The sequence below is a fragment of the Loxodonta africana genome, chromosome 18, assembly GCF_030014295.1.
Source record: "Loxodonta africana isolate mLoxAfr1 chromosome 18, mLoxAfr1.hap2, whole genome shotgun sequence".
Lineage (NCBI taxonomy): Eukaryota > Metazoa > Chordata > Mammalia > Proboscidea > Elephantidae > Loxodonta > Loxodonta africana.
In genome coordinates, this window is record NC_087359.1 from 39600550 (window position 1) to 39621988 (window position 21439).

At 52.2% G+C, this 21439-nt stretch overlaps 1 protein-coding gene across 2 annotated transcripts in view; it reads left to right on the plus strand.

Annotated features, from left to right (window-relative positions):
* Positions 1-20128: 20128 nt before the first annotated feature.
* Positions 20129-21439, plus strand: part of ITGA3 (integrin subunit alpha 3) — a 28426-nt gene continuing 27115 nt past the window's right edge. Inside the window, exon 1 of one of the 2 annotated variants that reach the window (XM_064271196.1) lies at positions 20129-20787. In XM_064271196.1, the coding sequence (XP_064127266.1) occupies positions 20582-20787 (206 nt within the window). In that variant the 5' untranslated portion in view covers positions 20129-20581. The remainder of the gene's footprint in view (positions 20788-21439) is intronic. The other variant, XM_003414642.4, reaches the window with a different exon arrangement.

Consider the following 21439-nt stretch of genomic DNA (forward strand, 5'->3'; position numbering starts at 1 on the left):
GCTATGCCAGAAAGACCTGTCTTGGAATATCAACACGTGATATCAACCGACCTCAGGGGAGAGGGGCGGGAGTTTCAATTACGTAATGAGGCCCCTCAATAAAGACTGTGGACATGGACACATGCAGGGAAGTAGCACATCCCTTTTGGGGACATAGAATCTCTTTGTTGGAAACCCTCCCAGATCTCACCCTATGCGTCTCTTCATTGTCCTTTTTCCTACAATAAAACTGTAAGTATAGTACTTCACGTGAGTTCTGTGAATCATTCTAGTGAATTATGGAACACAAGAGATTAGTGGGAGCCAGCAGATCAGAAGTGAGGGGCCCTGGGGACCCCTGAGGGGGTAGAGAAAGCCCCTGAATTTATAGCCAGCTGCTCAGGAGTCAGGGTGCCATGGGGATCCTTAAACTTGTGGCTGCCATCTGAGGTCTTGGGCAGACTTGACAGTCTGGAAGACTATGCCCTTTAACCTGAGATCTGACCTAGCTCTGGGTGCTTAGGGTCAGAGGAAGAAGTGCTGTATGGGCAGCTGGTATCAGAACAGGGGGGAACAGAATTGATAAGAGTTTGCATTGAATTGATCATCACATTTGATCCTTGAGACCTGGGATTTGAGATTCTCTAGAAGTAGTGTTTTATTATCTCTATTTCACAGATGCAGACACCAAGGCTCTGAGAGGCTCCATTACATACCCAAGGTGCACAGTTGATAAGTTATGAGAGTGAGGGTGCTTGGGTGGTGGGGGCCGCGGAGAGCAGGCAGGCACCCTGGGTGATTGGCAGGAAAGCAAGGAATGTGCTTTGTTCCTGATGGTCAAGGAGTATCCATGTCTGTGTGGGGATGGGGTAAGGGTGAGTGGGCAGCAGTAGTGGAGATTAGCACCCAAAAGAGATGGGAACCCTGTTTGACCCTGGTGGCACAGTAGTTAAGCGTTTGGCTGCTAACCAAAAGGTTGGCAGTTTGAATCCACCAGCCGCTCCTTGAGAACACTATAGGGCTGGTCTACTCTGTCCTATAGGGTTGCTATAGTGGAAGTTGACTCTATGGCAATGGGTTTGGATTTTGGTCTCCACATCAAGGCCCATCTCTGAACACCACTTCCTCCAGAAAGCCTTCCCAGATCCCCTCATCAGAGAGGCTTTCCCCATCCCCACCTCCCCAACCACCCAGAGTACAGACAGAACCAAGTCTCCCACCCCAAGTGTAGTGCCTGCTCTGCCTGTTTCCTCACCTAAGACTGACTAATGTCTGGACAGGCAGGGGCTGGGTGGGCTCCTTCAAGTTGCCCAAAGCCCAAGGTGCCTGGCATGGGCTCTGCACAGGGCAGAGGCTCGCTAGCATTTTTTGAGTCAACCAGACTCCATCTGGATGACTTCCTGAGAGAGGGACCCAGAAAGAGGTGGGAGGATAGTCCAGAGGTTAGGGAAGAAGAAAGGGAAAAGAAGGGTTTAGGCCTGGGGAGGGGTGCTCAGATCTCCTATGAGAGCTAAATTTTCTTCAAACACCCTGATTTGAGGGTGCACTCACCCTGGTTAGTCTTCTGGAAACCCCAAAAATGTGTGGAAGGACTAGCCTGCCACCCCTTACTGATGGGCAGGAATTGGGGACCTCTCTCAGCCTCCCAGCTCCCACCTCGCCCATGTCCAGTTGCAGCCAGGGAAGTCCAGGTCCAGTGGAGGAAAGGCCATGACTGAGCCGGGGCCTCCTTTACTAATGCCCTTTGTCCAGGGGACCTGCAATCTCAGATGACAGTCCCTCTCCCTGGACTGGCTAGGAGGCAGAATGGGGGCTCCCCAGGAGGCAGATGGGGCAGCTTCCCTCACTGTCCTCAGAGGGGGTTTGTAGGCGGAGAGAGTGGCCTTGGTAGGGAAGGGGAGCAGGTGTTTACCAGACTGGGAAAGGCTTGGCCGAAATCTAAGTTTAGCTACTTAAGCTATATCAATGGGAAAAGGGATGTTGTTTATCCCTATATTTCCACCCATAACCATCCAGGACACAGGTGGAGGACAGAAGAGGTCAGAGAAGGCTGAGGACCCGGGCACTGGACGCTCCAGGAAAATCTCAACCAGTTCTCCTGGTCTAGCCCCCTCCTCCCACCAAAGCTCTCTCAGGTGGGTGGGCACCTGGATTCCTGCCTCAGCCTGTCTGTGCAGAGATGAGAGAGGAGAGAGGAAGGCTGAGAGAGAGAGCAGAGGCAAGAATAGGGGTATAAGCAGGGTGCTGGAGACAGAGGATGGAGAACAGGGGAGAAGGTTCCAGAAGGGCTCTGGGGGTCAGACAGGGGCTACTCAGGAGGCCCAGAGGGAGAACACAGCAGAGGGCTGGGACCCTGAACGCTACCCAAAAATGGGACCTTAACTCTCTAGGGGCTCAGCCCAGCCTCTCCATGGCTGCAGGTAGTTCTGGGTGTGAGTCTACGGGTTGCCATGTGTGATGTGGAGGAGCTGTTTGTCAGGGCCGACAGGGCCCAGGGCAGCACCCCCACCTTGTCAGCCTCCTTGATTATTTTTTCCTGTCAGCTCTCCCTCCAGGGACAGCCTCCCGCCCAGGATGTGAGGCAGGCAGCAGCTTGTCTGAGTCAGCCTGGCCCTGGGGAAGCCCTCATTCTTGGGGGGCGGGATGATCTGAGCCAGAGAGGCAACAGAGGCTGCTCCCACCCCCACCCTGGGAGCTGGGAGGCCCTCTCCCTGCCCCCGGCTTCCCAACCTCTCCCCCGAGGGCAGGAGTTGGGGGAAGAGGCCATTTGGGAGGCAGCCAGATTCCCGTCAGGCGGGTGGGCTGCAACGCTGCTACCGTTCTGCATCCCCACCCCCACCCAGGCAAGCCGAGCCAGGCTCCTGCCTCTTCTAACTGCCCCCACCTGGTGTCCAGGGCCTGTCTGCCCGAGAGAGAGACGAGAGTAATAGACACAGCCCAGGGCCTGACCCGAGGGCCCTGGCTCTGGGCCCAGTGCAGGAACACTCTCCGTAAATATTTGGGGAGTGAAGGATGCCCTCCCTTCCCCACACAGCCAACTCTTTCCTGCAGCCACAGAAGGCTTGTGGGAGAAAGAGGCCATGGTGTCCATCCCCCTGCCTCTGAGTCAGGACCAGCTTCAAGGGTCTGGGGGTCCAGATTGCTAGGCCCTTGACCAGGTTTGGCCACAGACAGCAATGCCATCTTCTTTGGCCAGCATTTCCTCCAGCCTGGAGAGCCTAAGCCTTCTTTCTTGGGTACCGAATCCCTTGCTAATGGATGTCCTTTCTTAAATCTAGCTTTTGCTTTCTTGGGGTCCCCTTACTTGCTCCTCAGATGCACATGAACCCTGGCTGTCCTTTGGAGTTAACCGTGGTCCTCACCCTGCTCTATTGTGCGCCATCCTAGAGAACTGTTCACCTGTGTCCACTCTGTCTTAAGGGGATCAACCCCAGGTGCAGCTGAACATTCTGGGGCTCTCCTCACCTGCTCTACCAGAAGTTTGGGGGGCATGGCCCTCTCCTCTTCCCTGGCCCCTTTCGCCTCCCCCACAGCCGCAGATCAAGGCAACAACGATGTCTTTTTAAGGAAGTGTCCGGACAGTTTCCACACCAGGCAGCTGGGAATTTGAGGTGACAATCAGCTACCTGCCACAGGGAACAACTGGAGGGGCTGCGGGGTGCTCCCGCTCCCAGAGCCTCTGAGAGAGGCTGTGCTTGTGAGCTGAGCTGAGCTGGCCTATGGAGCAGGAAAGCTGGGGTCCCACAGGGCTGGGGGAATGGGAGTCATGTGCACTTTCCAACCTTGCCTCTTTGTCTACATCTTGATTTCTAACCTAATTTCATGAAACCCACTTTCTTGTTGCACATATTGGGCAAGTTATGTAAATCCTCTAAGGCTCAGTTTCCTCATCTGTAAAAGTGGGACAACAGTGCTACCTACCTCATAGGATTGTTTTAGGGATCAGAGAAGATAATGCATGCAAAGTATTTAACACAAGATAAAAACCATGTAGACCATTTAGACCATCTAGTAAGCACTCAACAAATGTTAACCATTACGATTGTCTAAGATGTCTAAGGATTAAAGGCCAGTTTCCCTGAGCTTTGGCTGTGTTTCTCACGGCCAGGGGTTAGAGGGGGTGTTATGCCATGAATAATGTACTTGCAGACCGGACGTAGGAGTCCCTGGTAGCACAAATAGTTAAGCCCTCAGCTACTAACCTAAAGGTTAGTGATTTGAACCTACCCAGAGGTACCTTAAAAGAAAGCCCTGGCAATCTGCTTCCAAAAGGTCACACCATTTAAAACACTATGAAGCGCAATTTTACTCTGCAACACATAGAGTTGCTATGAGTTAGAACCGATTCAATAGCCACTGCTTTTTTTTTTTTTTTACCAGACACAGTTGTCACTCCAGCCTGCCTGGGCCTTGATCAGGCCAACCTGCTCCCAACCCATTGCTGCCCCGCCCAACCCTCCTTCTCATGGGCCCTGTCTTAGGCTGGGTTCTCTAGAGAAGCAAAACCAGTAAAGCGTATAAGTGTATACATAGAGAGAGATTTATATCAAGGATGGCACATGTGGTTGTAGAGGCCGTAACATCCCCAGTCCATGGGTCAGGATAGAGGCTTCTCCTGATTCACACAGCCACAGGGGCTGGTGAACCCAAGATCGGCAGGTCAGAGAGCAGGGCTGTCGCTCACAGGCTGTGAAGATCGACGAATCCCAAGATCAGCAGGCAAGCCCGCAGGTAAGTTGCAAGCTCAAATCCCAAGAACAGGAGGTCAGACACACAGGAGCCAGCTGCAGGATCCAGAACCAGCAAAAGCTCCCAGGCCCTGCCAGAATGTCCTCCCACACTCGATGCAGGCCACAAGCCCAAGGCAACTCCACTTCAACTGATTGGCTACTCACAGCAGATCCCACCATGGGGGTGATCAGGTATCACATCTCCACAGGTAAGTAATCACAACATTATACGACTGCCAAAACACTGAGAATCATGGCCAGCCGCAGATCTTGTACCCCCCCACCTCCATCCCTGTCACCCTTGCCAGGCTGGTGCCCATCCTACTTCTAGAAACAAAGACATAAACATGGCTGGGATCAATGAGGGCCAGAGCATCCCCTCTGGAAGTACCAGGATGGTCAGAGGCTCCTGCCTGGGTCAGGGAGGGTCTGGGAAATCCCAATGCCCAGTTCAGACCCTTGACACCCCTGCCATCCCCTCTATCCCCACAGCCTTGGTCCAAGCTGTCCTCAGCTTCCATCCATCTGCCCCAGACTAACCACCCACTGGCATGCGTGCCATTAGGCTGCCCTCCTTCCTTCCATTCTCCCCACCACAGCCTCTCCTGGCTCTAAGTGAAGCTCTAGCCAGGCCCCTCCCCTGCTTAAATGTTCGATGGCTTCTTATTGCTTGCAGCCAAACTTGCCAAACCGTGTTCCACGAAAAGTGTCTTGCAAGAGGTTAAGAGAGGCTCCTCTGAAGAAGACGCTACCGTGGTTAAACAAGTTGAACGAAATGGTTCATACATACGCTAACCCCCTCCAGGAGTTTGACAATGCATGTTAGCATATAAAAGACTCAAGGTCCCTGAGTGCCACAAATGATTTGCACTCAGCTGATAACCAAAAGGTTGACAGTTCAAACCCACACAGTGGCACCACACAAAAAGCAGACCTGGCAACCTTCTTCCACAAAGATTACAGCCAAGAAAACCCTGTGAAGGAGTTCTCTGTAATGCGTGGGGTCCCCGAAGTCACAAACCAAAACAAAATCAACAAAAAGCACATAAAAGGCTTGGAGAAGTTCCGAAGCAGACAATCCCCTCCTTAACCCAGAATTTCCCAAACATATTTTTATTTATTTAATTTCTTTTTTGATGAAAATATATACACAATTTCAACAATTTCTACATGTACAATTCAGTGACATTGATTACCATCTTCCAAGTTGTGCAACCATTCTCACTATCCTTTTCCAAATTATTCCCCCACCATTAACATACACTTACCGCTCCCTCAGCTTCTCATCTAACCTTTTGAGTTGCTATTATCAATTTATCCCACATAGACAATTTTTTAAAAGAGCACAATTCTCAGGGCAGACATACTTTACTAATTAAGCTAAAAAAAAAAAAAATTAAGCTAAGCTACTTTTTTTTTTTTTTTCCTGTTTAGTTCAAAGAAGACTTCAGGGGATAGTTTTGGTTTGAGGTTTAGGATTTAAAGATTATCTCAGGGCAATAGTTTCAAGTGTTCGTCCAGCCTCATTGGCTCCAGAAAGTGTGAATTCCATCAAGAATTTTAAATTCTCTTCCACATTTTCCCCCTTTTGATCAGAACGTTCAGTAATGGTAGCCAGGCACCATCCAGTTCTTCTGGTCTCATGGCAAAGGAGGCAGTTCTTCATGGAGGCAACTAGGCATGCATTCTATTTCCTCCTCCAATTCCTGACTCTCTTTCCTCTACTGCTCCAGGTGAATAGAGACCAACTGTTGTATCTTGGATGGCTGCTTGCAAGCTTTTAATACCCCAGGCACCATGCACCGAACTAGGTGGTGGAACAAACCCGTTGCTGTCAAGTCGATTCCGACTCATAGCAACCCTACAGAACAGAGTAGAACTGCCCCATAGTGTTTCCAAAGAGTGCCTGGTGGATTCAAACTGACGACCTTTTGGTTAGCAGCTGTAGCTCGTAACCACTATGCCACCAGGGTTTCCAGGTGGTAGAAAAGAAGTGTTGCAGGTTCACACTGCCATCCCCTTGTATTTTCTTTTTGACAGCCTTACCGAGATATAACTCATATATCATACAACTCACCCATTTAAAGTGTACAATTCAATGTTTTTTAGTATATTCACAGAGCTGTACAAACATTACTACAATCAGTTAGAACATTTTCATCAATCCAAAAAGAAGCCCCTAGAGTTGCACTGGGTTTTCCTGCCTGAGTGCCTTAGTATACGCTGTTTCCACTGCCTCTCCACACCCACAACACACACACACACAAAATATACCCATCTTTGCCCACTGAAATTCACTCATTGTCCCAAGAAATGATAAGAAATATTATAGCTAACACTTACTGAGCACTTACTATGTGCCAGTTTCCTAAGCATTTCATTTGTATTATCTTGCTTCATTGTTACAGTGACCCTATAAGACATATATTCCTATCATCGTCATTTTACAGACAAGGATATTAGGGTTCCACAGGGTTAAGTAACTTGTCCAAGGTCATACAGTTAGCAAGGGATGGAGGAAGAATTTGAACCCAAGCCATCTGACTCCAGAGTCCTTGCTCTTAACAAATCCTTCCTTTTCCATCAACCTTTGCTTCTCACTACAACTCTGCCCACCGCTTCATTTGGACCAAAATATATTTACTGAGCTCTACCGTGTATTTCACTGAAAAAACAAGTCAGCAAGTGAGTAAAAGAATTGATAGAAGTGCGTTGCCAGAGTTGGAAAGGACCCAAGCGGTGGTGTACATTCCAGAATAACTCCTTGGTTTGATGGATGGGGAAACGAGTCTCTGACAACTCATCCAGGGTCACAAAGCAGGGGATGGGGAGGCTTATCAAGACCCCGGTCACTTCCCTTCCTGCTCAGCTGTTTTGATGCTTCACCTCACTGTGGCTCCATTCAACACGAGCTGGACTCTGTCCCAAATCCCTGGGACCCCACCCTGTCCCTACCCCCAAGGGAGTATGGGGCAGGGGGGCTTAGGTGTGGTAGGGCTCCTCCTGGGCCAAGACCCCCTCCCATACCCTCCCTCACACAGGGCCACCCCCTGGGCTCCAGCCCAACTTTCTCTGTTCTTTTGGAGGAAGAACCAAGAATGGGAGGCGGCGAGTGGCCGGGGGCACAGGGCGGGCCCAGAGGAAGGGCCCAGGGTCCAGTTCATTTCCTGGCACCCTTGTTTGTCACATGCCCCTTGGTTCTGGTCACTGTTTCCACCCTGCCCATAGCCTCCCTGGCCAAGCAAGCAGCTGGCCCGGGGCTGGAATTCTCCCACCATCCTCTACCCTAGCTGCCTCTCAGCTGGGCCCAACTCTCAGAGCTCAGCAGGCCCCGGGTGGGTGAGAATCCTGCTCCACATATATATAAAAGGGCTGGGCACTATGAGACTCCTAATAAAAATTGTTCCCGGGAAGCCTGGGAAGATGGTAGTTTTCACAGCCATGAAGGAAGGGAAGATGTCAACAGGCAGAAAGAAAGCTGAGCTTTGCAGGCAGAGGGAACAGCCTGAACCAAGGCCAACAGGGGCCAGCAGGCATCTGGAGATGGAGAGCCACCCTGAGGGCTGTGGCTGAGCAAGGAGGGTGGGGAGAGTGGAGGACAAGGGCCGAGAGGTGAACACGGTGGGTCCTGGAGGACCTCAATGTCTAGGCTGAGGAGCTGGCTTTGGGCTTGGTTCTTTAAGGCACCCAGTGTTTGGTTTTGCATGGGGTCATGTCGGGAGGGTTGGAGGGAAAGGAAGAGGGCCTCTAGAGGTCAGTGATGGGCAGAGAAGGGAAGGGCACAATTGCTGGGCTGATGCCAGTTGCTTTCCACATATGATCTCAGCTAATCTCTCAATAGTCCTGAGAGTTGGGGTTGATTATCACCTCTTTGCAAATAAAGAAACTGAGGCTCAGGGATGACCAGAGGTGACTGGAGGCTAATGTGCATTTAGATGGAGGATCCCATGCCCGGATGGGGCCTGGGTCCAGGCCATGTTTGCCCATTGGTGGTGAGGGTAGGTTTGCAGAGCTCTGAGACCTTCTTGGGGTGTCTGTGGATGCACAGAGGAGGGCAGGATTGGCATGGAAAGAATGAAGTCAGGGCCTCTGGAGAAGTAGCAAAGGTCACCCAGAGGGCTAGAGTAAAAAGGTCCAGAAGGAAGGAAAGACCAAGCTGAGGGGCTGCAGCCCAGGGTGCAGGTGGCGAGAGACCTGTGGGCATTGAGGTTCGGGGGCAGGGCAGAGGGACTGCCTTGGGTGGCTTCCTGTGGGCCCAGCCTGACCACATGAGCCAGGCTGGCATGGCCTGAACTCCATCAAGCCCAGGTTGGTACCACGGGGGAAAGGGTCTCTAAGAATTTCCCTCTGCTGGTAGGTTTGGGGCACACACGATCTTGGGGTTCCTCCCAGACTCTGGTCTCCTTGTCTGCCACCATCCCTGCTGTGGCTTTGGGTGGATTGCCCTGCAGACCTGCATCTCTACCCAGGAGGCCCTAGAGGGGCCACTGACTCAATGGTCATCCTTGCCCCTGCCCACTCCCCTCCCACTGTCTCTCAAGTTTATCCACACCTCTCCAGCCCCTTGCCCTGCAGTAGGGCAGCCCCACACCCTCTCAACTCCATCCCTGCATCAGGCCCCAGAAGGGTCTCCTTGACTCCCAACCAGAGGAAGCTTTGGAATCCACAAAGGATGTCTGCTCACTCCCTTGCCTGAACCTCTTAGTGACGGTCCACAGGCAGCACACTGAAGCCCCAGCTCCCAGGCCCGGCCCCAGGTCACCCCTGAGCGTGTCCCTTATAGCCAGCTGTACTGCTGCCATGCTCTCGGCATCTCACTGCATCTTGTCCCCTCCAATGCATCTGTCTGTCCCCAGAGTTCCCTTCTCTGCAGTCGAGGTGGGCTGTGCCCTCACGCTGCCTCAGAGTTTCTCCTGTCAGGAACGCTGCCCTGAGCGGTCCTGCAATTTGAAGGAGTGACTTTAACAGCCCCCAGCCCCCCAACTCCACTCAGAGGAGTCTCTGATATCCACGGACCAGGGGGAAAGGGGACCCCCGCCCCAGAGGGAAAAGGCCAAGACGCTGTGAGGCTGTTTTGGAGTAAACTGAAGCTTCATCTACTAATAGTTAGCCAGGGAAGGCAGCGTGAGGAGCCTGTCTGGAAGGCTGCCATCCTTCCCACCCGCGACTAAATCATTTTGTGTCCTGGCCCCTCCCCTGAGCACCCCTGCTCTGGCCCTTTTCCACCCCCTTTTTTTTAATCCTCCTGGCTGCCTGACTCACTCGTAACCCGGGGCCCTGTGCTCTGTGAGCGATGATGTCACATCCCGCCTGGTCCCTGCCAAGGGAGCCCATGTGCCACCCTGCCAGGTCGGGTTCCCTGCATTTTACTAGGAGCCTTCAGGAGACAAGGCCTTAACCCACACTGTTACAGCAACCCCACGTACAGCTGAAGGAAAAGTTGCCTGGCCCTGCTCCATGCTCACCATGGGCTGCGGACAGAACCATTGTGATCCACAGGGTTCTCACTGGCTGATTTTCGGAAGTAGGTCACCAGGTCTTTCTTCCTAGTCTCTTAGTCTGGAAGCTCCTCTAAAACCTGTTCATCATCATAGCAACCCACAAACCTCCAATGACAGATGGGTGGTGGCTGTGTATGAGGTGCACTGGCCAGAATTGAACCCAGGTCTCCCACATGGATGGTGAGAATTCTACCACTGAACCACCACTGCCCCCCTGAACCCACACAAGAGTTGCCTAATGGTGAGAATTCCCATGATCGTGGCAGGAAAGGGGAGAAGCACAGTGAGAAGGAGGAACTTGTGATGCCTCCCAAATCAAAGCCCACTCAGGTGCCCTGCCTTGCATATCAGACTGGGAGTGTCCTGAGGCCAGAGACTGTGCCCCCTCCCCTGGGCCATGGCCCTCTGAGGGTCAGGGCAGCATCTCCCCCATCAGACTTGGGGTCCCGAGAGCAGGGCTTAGTGCCTCCCCCCTCAGTCTGCTGAAACCTGCTTGCAAACCTGGAAACTGTCCTAATTTCTGCATCTGCAGAACCACGTCCAGGCCAGGCCTGGGATAAGCAGTGCCCACAGGCAGGGCTATGGATGCAGGATGAGGAGAGGTCCGTAGGCGGCGTTTTCCAGATCTGTTCAGGTACTCGGGGGAGGGGAGGCTTGCACCATCCTTCACTCCTCCCCAAACCAGCTCCTCTCCTTTCTGCCCCTCATCCCTGGAAGGAGGTCAGCAGTGAGGGGCTGGGGTGGCTGGGATGGGAGGCCAGGGCTGGGAGGGGAACGCAACCTGCATTACTCAGGGCCAGGCCCGTCCGGAGCAGGCAGGAGGAGGAAGTGAGTCAGTGGGCACAGAGACTCATGCCTCAGAATTCTGACTTTCCTTTTCAACCCACTGAGCCAAGACGTTTGTCCCAACAGGATCCCGGGGTGGGGGAGGGAACAGGGAGCAAGGGATATTGAAGAAATAGAGCAGGCCTCTTCTTTGTCTCTACTGGGTTTCTTTTTTAGGGCCATGAAGAGTATGTGGCCCACTGAATTCGGTTGGACACACAACAGTTGAAGACCTACTACGCATGAGGGACTGTCAGCGTGCAGGAAAATAGCAACGTAACAACTATCACTCAGTGAGCAACTTCTGGGTCCCGGTTTTGCTATTTTTCAAACAAACCTGAGCTTGGGATCTTTATTTATAGATGAGAAAACTGAGGCTAAGAGAGGTGAAGGGACTTGTCCAAGGTCATAGGCCTGCCAGTCTATAATCACAGGACAAGCCCAGGCGAGTGCAAGGCATGGAAAATTCAGGTGGGGCTGCATGTGTGCATGTGTAAGCAACTGCTTGGGTAAGTTCACAGGTCAAGGGTGAGAGAAGGCTTTACTGAGAAAGTGAAACTCATAAAAGATTTTGAAGAACAAGTGAGTGTTTTCCAAATGAACATGGGGATAAAGGGCATTCCAGTCAGGGGGGCCCAGCACCTTCAAAGGCCTTGGGGCATGGAACGACAAGTATGTTCATGGAAACTGCTGGGAGTGGGGAAGAGGCATTGTTACAGAGGATGTTAAAGGAAGAGCAGGTCGTGGGGACGAGGGGATGGTGCATGCATTCCTTCCGGACACGAAGGGTTTAAGGAGTCTATGGACACCCAGCTGGAGGTGGCTGGAGCCTGGAGGAGCTTGGGCGGGTGTCATTGGCCTGTTATTGTTGTGTGAGTCGATTCCAACTCATAGCAACCCTAAAGGACAGAGTACGAATGCCCTTAGGGTATCCTAGACTATAATCTTTATGGGAGCAGATCTCCAGGTCTTTTCTCCCACAGAGAAGCTCGTGAGTTTGAACCTCCAACCTTGCAATTAGCAGCCAAGCACTTACTTAACCATTGTGCCACCAGGGCTCCTTCATTAGCCAGTAGGGGAATGTTAAAACACAAGCAGCTTTCCAGGGATCCAGGGGAGGAGACAGGGAAGAAGACCAAGCCCAGAAGCGCAGGGTGGGCTGGGGAGTCTCCAAAGGGGAGAGGGAGGCTGGGAAGGGACAGTCAGGAAGGGGAACCAGGAAAGTGTGGAAACCAAAACCAAACCCATTGCCATCGAGTCAATTCTGACTCATGGTGACCCCACAGAACACAGTGGAACTGCCCCATAGGGTTTCCAAGGAGCACCTGGTGGATTCAAGCTACCAACCTTTTGGTTAGCAGCCATAACTCTTAACCACTATACCACCAGGAGAGAGTGGACAGGAGTCTAAATACAGGGACAGAGGTCAACAGGGTCGCTGCTGCCACCTTAGAGACATCAGAGGGCAAAGGACCAGACAACTACTGGAGGAGAGAAGGTTTCAGGAATATGAGGGGCTGAAGCTAGGTGCATAGTTTGGGGAGGTAGATGGAACCATTACCATCTAGGGCAGGGCATCTACTCCAGAAGAGGGCAGACAGGTGGCACCACTCAGAGGATGTGACATCTAAGCTTGGCCTCCTGGAGGAATAGAAGGGAGCCAAGATGATTGAGGTGGTAGGGAGTCAAATGCCAGGTGGAGGGGACAGCAAAAACTGGGGGCAAAAGAAGACATGGTTCCATCAAGGAACTGCGAGGTACCCTATGCCTAGGTGTGGGTAAGAAGAGAAGGAGAAGGAGGGGTGGATGGAAGAGGAGCAGACCCTGAGAGCAATGGGGGAATGCTGGAAGGTGTTAAGTAAGAACATGAAGGTCAGGTTTGTAGAAACCCTCTCTCATGCAGACAGTGGGGAGAGCAGGAGGTAGGAGAGGCAACAGAAAGTGCCGGCTGTAATCCTGGGAGAAGGACAGAAAGTAGTGGACAAATTGATCTGATATCAGGTATACACTGACAGATTAAGAAGAAGGAGGGGTCCAGGCTGCTGGCTGAGATGGACACCTGGGAGGAGGACGAGCTGGCTGGGGGAGCAGTGGGTCATTTTGGGGGTGTCCTGAGTCTGCAATGGCTGAGAAAATTCCAAGCAGGGACATGGATTCAGCAACTGAATCTACGGGGCTGGAGGCTGGGAGGGCACCAATTTGGGAATCATCACCATGTGGTCTGAGTTATTAAGAGCCGATGAGGTAATTTTTAACAAAATATCAGCAAGATACAACGGAGACAGGATTTTCCACTCTGGTATTTCAGTTCTTATTTCTACTTGCACAAACAATCATGTTTCATTTATTTTATGGCAGCTACATTCCTATACCCATTAGTATTTAGTTGCAAAGAAGGCAACAAAATTTAGCAACTGGAAATCCATGGTATTGAGTCGATTCTGGCTTACAGTGATAGGGTTCCTTGATGGCAACAGGTTTGGTTTTTTTTTTTTAAATCCGTGATAACTTTGGCCTCTACTGGGGGCTCGTTTGGGTTGGCTAGCTACATGGATTGACCAGGCCAGAAGTATGGGTCATGCGGAAGCTAGATATCACCCATCTTCCGTTCACCAAGCCACTCCTATAGGGCTTCCCTGCCCCTGCCCCTGCCCCTACCCCTGCCCCTGCCCTGCCCCTGCCCCTGCCCACTAGATCAAATGCAGCCATCTGAAGAAGGATAAATATAGGCACACAGACTTCTCACGTCCGGGCCATGACAAGGTCACTATGTAGGAAAGGACATGACTCTGGAGTCAGACAGTGCCCAGGGGGTGAATCCAGCCCTATGGGGGCACAGTACTCACACCTCCTTTACCTTGAGCACCTCGGTATTTTCAGCTGTCAAATTGGGGGCATCATCTCATAGGGTTATTAGAAGATAACATAATAAGGGCTGGGCACATAGTAGATGTTCAATAAATCCTCTTTCCACATTCAGATACACATAAAACATTGAGAGGCATGTAGTCACAAAGGCAAACACATGTAAATGCCTAAGGGATCACGTGTGCAGACACATGTTTTGATCCATATACGTACAGGAACACTCCACAGGCAGCTACACATGGCCCCGATGCCCACAGAGTACCCCAGGTAGCAAGTAGTAGTGGAGGAGGGTAAGCAAATCCCTCCACCTGCCCAGATTCCTCATATAAGCACAGAATCTTGCCAGTAAAAACGCTTCTCCCCAGGCCCCTGGGGAAGGGTGACTCACTCCCCGCCATTACTGGAGCTGCCCCTACCCACGTGAACCCCATGACCTCGCAACCTCCAAGGGACCCCCTTGGCATGAGGTAGAGAATGCTGTAGAGCCCACTAGAATCCAAGTTTTGAAGCCGAGAGGGTAGGAGTCCAGGGGGTGACCCAGGTCGTGTTCAGCAAGGCCAAGTCTTGGGTGGCAGCAAGGGGACCAAGACAGGGCTGGAGGAGCTAGGGAGAGATGAGGAGGGTTGGCTGGTAGGGAAGTCCCTTGATGCTTGGAGCCTGCTCACCATACCCTGATGGCAGTCATTGCCCATTTATCCCCAGAAACCCTCTGCTGTTTCTCTCCCCCATCACCAGCATCCCCCACCACACCTGTCCCTGAAGTTCAGGTCAAATTAGTGTCCTGGGCTTTTCTTACCCACTTCTTCCCTCCTTCTGCCCTGTTCAGCCTAACTTACCCCTTACCCAAATTATTACAGCAGCTCTCTCTGGCCCCCCAGGCCCAGTCTCTCCTGGCAATGCCAACTTTACACTGCAGCCAGAGTGGTCTTTCTAACACCCCCTCATCCCCAAAAGCACCACCCCTAAAATACAATGCAATGTGGGCTTGTTGTCATGTGGCATCCAGTTGATTCTGACTAACAGCGACCCTATAGTAGAACTGTCCCATAGGGTTTCCAAGGCTGTAATCTTTCTGGAAAGGTGTGTGTCAGGGTTGTATCCTTTCACCATGCCTATTCAATCTGTATGCTGAGCAAACAGTCCCAGAAGCTGGACTATATGAAGAAGAACAGGGCATCAGGATTAGAGGAAGACTCATTAACAACCTGTGTTAGGCAGATGACACAACCTTCCTTGCTGAAACTGAAGAGGACTTGAAGCACTTACTGATGAAGATCAAAGACTACAGCCTTCAGTACGGATTACACCTCAACATAGAGAAAACAAAAATCCTCACACCTGGACCAATAAGCAACATCATGATAAAAGGAGAAAAGATTGAAGTTGTCAAGGATTTCACTTTACTTAAACATACAGTCAACACCCATGGAAGCAGCAGTCAAGAAATCAAATGACACATTGCATTGGGCAAATCTGCTGCAAAAGATCTCTTAAAAGTGTTAAAAAGCAAAGGTGTCACCTTGAAGACTAAGGTGCACCTGACCTAAGCCATGGTATTTTCAGTTGCCCCATATGCATATGAAAGCTGGACAATGAGTAAGGAAGACTGAAGAAGAATTGATGCCTTTGATGGACGTGTTGGCGAAGAATATTGAATACACCACAGACTCCCAAAAGAACAAACAAATCTGTCTTGGAAAAGGTACAGCCAGAATGCTCCTTAGAAGCAAAGATGGTTAGACTTCGACTTACATACTATGGACATGTTGTCAGGAGGGACCAGTCCCTGGAGAAGAACATCATGCTTGGTAAAGTAGAGGGTCAGCAAAAAAGAGGAAGACCCTCAGTGAGATGAATTGACTCAGTGGCTACAATGATGGGTTCAAGCATAACAGAGACTGTAGGGATGGTGAAGGACGAGGCAGTGTTTCATTCTGTTATGCACAGAGTCACTGAGTCAGAGCCAACTCGACAGCACCTAACAACTACAACAACAATCTGTATGGAAGCAGATAACCAGGTCTTTTCTCCCAAGGAGACACTGGTGGGTTCGAACTGCCGACCTTTCGGTTAGCAGCTGAGCGCTTACTCATTGCACCAGCAGGGCTCCTTAATGCGGGCTTAGCCTGTTTCAGTTGAAGAGCTTTCAGAACGTGGAGCCACGATGAAACCCTGGTCTCCCTGAAGAGACCCTCATTCATCTTTGGCACACCCCTGGGTACTCAGGTCTATGCTGGCACATAGTAAACTAAGTTGCGATCGAGTGAACTCCGACTCATGGCAACCCCGTGTGTGCCAGAGCAGAACAGTGCTCCGCAGGGTTTTCAGTGGCTGGTTTTTTAGAAGTAAAGCACCAGATCTTTCTTCTGGGTTACCTCTGGGTAGACTCAAATGTCCTACTTTTCAGTTGGCAGCCTAACTCTTTAGCCATTTGCACCACCCAGTGGCTCCTCGGCTCACAGGAAACCAAAAAACCAAACCCGTTGCCTTCAGGTCAATTTTAACTCATAGAGACTCTATAGGACAGAGTAGAACTGTCTCCACAGGGTTTCCAAGGATCAGCTGGTGGATTCAATGGCTGACTTTTCCGCTAACAGCTGTAGCTCTTAACCACTGTGCCACTAGGGCTCCCAGCACATAGTAGGTTGTCAGTAAATGAGGCCAACAGAGATCCTGAGCCACGGACCAGGCTCTCCTGCCCCACCCCTGGCTAGCTTCCACTCACATCTGGGTCAACGGAAGAAAGGAAATCTGATAAACCCATTCACACTTCACCACTCCTCCCTCCCCTCCCAGTAATTTGCATTTTCAATTCAGCTCAGAGATAGTGACTGGAGTCATAGTTCAACTGCAGAGATTTCGTCCACTTAGTTCAATAAATACTAGGAGCCTGGGGACGCACAATGCTGGAGCTGGCTGGAGAAGGATGGAGGGATTTTCTCCAGCCCTTTCGTTTTACTGACTCGACAGCAGTGGGTCTGTTTTTTTTTCTGTTTTTTTCATTTTGCAGATGGGGAAGCCGTGGCCCAGAGCAGGAAAGTCACCTGCCCAAGGTGAGAAGGTAGAAGACCTGGGCTCTACACATATGGCACCATGATTCCACTCCACTGATATTCCTTCAGCACCTGCCTGTGCTCTTAACCCCTCCACTTCGTGCTAACCTTAAGGTAAGAGGTGAGATAGAGCCAAGTGGTGTCATCTGAGGCTCCCGGAGAGGAAGATGGAGTGGGGTGGGGGCCAGGCAGAGGAAGGCTGGTGTAAACACAGCAAGCACTAAATAAATGGAAGCTGCCTTTCTAGATACTGATGTTGCCATTCTTCTCGCTGGGAAAACTTCACTCCAAATCAGGCTTCGACTTTTGCCTTTCTTCTATCCCGAGGCTCCTTCTTGCTAGTCCTTTTTTTCTCCAACCTTATTTAGACACTCCTCTTCCAGGAAGCCTGCCCTGACCTTCCCTGACCCTACAGCAGAGCCCATGGTTTGCATGTTATTCCCGTGTCCTGTTTCTCTGTCTCTGTCTGCATTCCTGGGTGGGTCCCCTCTCCATGAGGAAGAGCTAACATGAAACCAACTGAGGCATGAGATGAGGCTGTGGATGATAATGGACTGAAGCCAGTGGAGTTCAGACCTTTGAGGTGAACTTGGTGCTTCTCTTTCTGCATCTCTCCGGCTCAGACCCTTCCAGTCTCTGTGTCTCCCTCCACCCTCATTCCAGCCCCCAGATCTGTCTGACACTCCCCCACATTCCTCAGCATGAGCCCTCCACCTACCAGTCGCCCCTGCTCCCACCCCCACATTCTCTCTAGACACTCTGCTGGAGTGGAAAAACCAGCCCTCAACCCTTTCCTGCCCCAGCTCCAGGATCGGACATGCTGATCATTCTTGTTTGGGATGGCCAAAGAGATAAAGACTGGCATGGTGTCAATCTGTCATCCCAGGACTCTCAGAGATGTTTCAGATACGACCCCTGTCCACACTGGGTGTCCATGTTGGACCCCTGCCCATCTGGCCCTGGCTGGCTCCTATTCTGCAGGAAGGAGGTGAAAGAACAGCAGCCAACCAGAGGGAGGGCAAAGGCTACAGGTCATCTTCCTGTTCCTTGACCCCAGGTGTCTCCTAACCTCTAGAGGCCCTGGGGGATCCAAGAGGGACCAGAGAAAGGCTGCATGGCTCTGAGAGTTACAGCTCGGGAACAAATGCTCTCTGAAGGACAGACAAGGACGAGTGTCCTCTCCCCAAACACCACACAAAAAGCTGTTATCGCAGCTGTTTTTGTTTAGGTGTGTCTGGCCATCTGGCCAACATCTGCCTAGAGTTTGTCACTTAAAGACACAGCTGTGCTCAGCAGCTTTCAGTCCTAGCTCTACCGCCCACAAGCTGCGTGACCTTGGCCATCCAGGTAACCTTCAGAGCCTCCATTTCCGCTAAGTCAAATGAGGACAATAACCCTGACCTCACAGGGATGCCAGGAGGATGAAATGAGAGTCAGAATATGAAATGATTCATAAACTGTAAAATTAGACTCTGGGCTTTATATCTAATTTCATATTCATAATTCTTTTTCTTAAAGAGAGCCCCCAAATTGTACAAGCTTCAGGCCTCACCAAACCTGGATCTGCCCTGAGCATTGTACAAATGTTAATTATTAGCGTAAGTGGTTAAGAAAAAGGACTCCAGGGTCAGATAACACAGGATCAGAACCCTACCTCTATGGCCTTCACCAAGCTCCTTAACCTCCGTGAAGTTCAGTTTCCTCATCTTTAAGATGGCAATAACACGTTCCCTTCATGTTATCAGGAAGGGCCAGTCCCTGGAGAAGGACATCCTGCTTGATAAAGTACAGGGTCAGAGAAAAAGAGGAAGGCCCTCAACAAGATGGATTGACACAGTGGCTGCAACAATGAGCTCAAACATAGCAACAATTGTGAGGATGGCGCAGGAGTGGGAAAGGCTTCATTTGTTGTGCATAGGGTCGCTATGAGTGGAACCTACTCGATGTCACCTAACAACAACCACAGAAATGGAGATAACACCTCAGAGATCATTTTGAGGATTTAATGACTTTTGTAAAGCACTTAGCATAGTTCCCACCGTATAACTGCTTAATGCATGGTATGTTTCTCCTTATTATTATAAACTCCCAGACATTGGGGCTGAAAGCTGAATTTCAAGGGAGTGGACACTGAGGGATAGACTCCTGGACCAAAATAAGAAAGCATCTTTAGCCAAGAGAAGAATGCTCAGAGAATGATGGGTCTTTGTGCTGCAATAATGGAAATCTGTGTTAGACTCAAAGTACATAGCGACCTATTGAAGTTCCCTTCCAGTTTGATCTTTTCCCCATAACCAGACCTTTGGGCCACACCCACCTATCTCTACCCGGCGCTTCCCACTACACCTGTGGTGGCTCAGCGTCCTCACTCAGTCTCCAAACGTTCAACCCAAACCTGGATGGGAGGAGGAGACTCTTGGGATTCTGCCAGGCTGGGCCCTGAAAGCAGGAGTGACTGAAAAATGGATACAGTCTGGGCCAGGCTCCACCGCCTTGAAGTGCCATCGAAGGAGAAGCTCCACACCGACAGGTTTACAAGCGATATCCGAGGACGCAGCCCTTTTGGGAAAATGCTGTCTGGCTGCTAATTATAATTAGCAATTATTGATGTTTGGTTGTTAACACTGCTAAATATCTGTCTGGCTTTGCCGAGGGCCTATTCCCGGTCAGAGGGGTGGGCAGGAGAAATAAATCTCGACCAGGAAGTCCAAGAGGCTGGGTGCGAAAAGGAACTTCCAGAGACCGCTAGCCACGTCTCAGGGACTCACAGCGCCGCAGAGGCGACCCCAGCACTCCCGGCAGGCGCGCGCGGACGTCGGTTCCCAGACGCGCCAACGCCGGCGCTCTCGGCGGTCAGATCGAGGTGGCTGCAACTGGAACGGCGTTTTCAGCAGTGGTAGCAGCCGCAGCAAAGCGGCCGGACAAATCCTACCTCCGGCCCCGACAGTCCAATCCATTTTGCTTGGAAGAAGACGCTTCCTGGGAGCAGCAAGGCGCGGGGAGGGGAAATCCAAGCCTTTGAGGGCCCCCGGACAGGTGTTTGGGGGGGAGGGCGGAGTCGGGGAAGGGAGGATGAGGAGGGAGGGGCGGTGCTGCCCCTTTAAGAGGCGGTGGCCGAGCCGGGATCTTTTCTCTTTCCCCGGAAGGAAAGCGGAGCCGGGCTGGGCGCGCAAGGTGGGGAGGTGCGAGGCTGGGCGTGGGAAGGCGGGGCGCGCGCGGGGGAGACCCCTCCCTCCCGTCCTTCTGGTGGTGGACCGGTCCGCCGACCCAGATCTGCTGCCGACCCAGATCTGCCGCCAAGCCCGGATCGAAGGCGACAGCGCGGCCAAGGGGGCGCGGCTGGGACAAGCTGGGAGGCCGGGGGCCCGGGGCGAGAAGCGGTGACCCTGTGTAGGGGGAGACAGGAGACTAGATCCGCGGGCGGAGCAGAGGGATCGGGGAGCGCTGACCCTGAGCGGACGTGAAGGACCAGGGCTGGGAGCAGGGAACTGATCAGTACCGCAGGCGCAACGACGCGGAGGGCCCGAGTGTCCCGGGCTGCACCCGGAGCAGGTGGAACGGGTCCTCCCTCCCACCTCCGCTCTCTCACCCGCTTTCGCCCGGCCCCGGTCTCCCGCTCGCAGCCATGGGCCCCGGCCTGCGCCGCGCACCCGGTGCCCCGAGCCCAGTGCTCTGCGCCCTCGCCTTGATGGTGGCCGCCGGCGGCCGCGTCGCCTCCGCCTTCAACCTGGACACCCGATTCCTGGTGGTAAAGGAGGCCAGGAACCCGGGCAGCCTCTTCGGTTACTCGGTCGCCCTCCATCGGCAGACTGAGCGGCAGCAGCGCTACCTGTAAGTGTGGCTGGCGGGGGTGGGGGAGGGAGTGTGTGTGTTGTGGGGTACCGATCAAGAGCGGATTCGGAACCCTGGGCCCGCATACTTCCAGGCCTGCTACCGCCGAACCCTGCGAACGGAGGGGTTAAGTGGCAGGGAGCCGGATAGCCCTCCGGCTGGTGTTGGGCGGGAAACTGAGGGATTGGGTGTGGGGTGAGGGACAGTCGTCATTGGCAAGTGCTGACCGGGCCACAACGTGCCTAGGCGGAGCCTCCTTGGCCTTTAGACCTCTCCTGAGAGCGGAAGTGGGGTCTTCGCTGCTGAGTGTCTTTCCGTTCTGTGAACCAAGCGCTGAGCAATAGCCTCTTCTTCCAGAGCTGGGAGCTGGGGCAAACTGCAAGATAAACACCTAGTGGGACCCCTCTTCCCCCCCAACACACGCACATGGAAAGTACCTATGGACATATGCATTTAAACCCACTTCCTCCTCTCCTGACACATCGAATTTAGTCTGTGGCCACTCAGCCAGCCACACCCTCTGCAGAGCCAGACTGGAGGGCCTCCTCCACCACCACCTGGGGGTTGGAGGGTGAGATGATGGGTAAATCTGGGCGGTTGGAAATGTCAAAGCGCCCAAGCAGACCCCTTAAGGTTGTGGGGAGTAGACGAG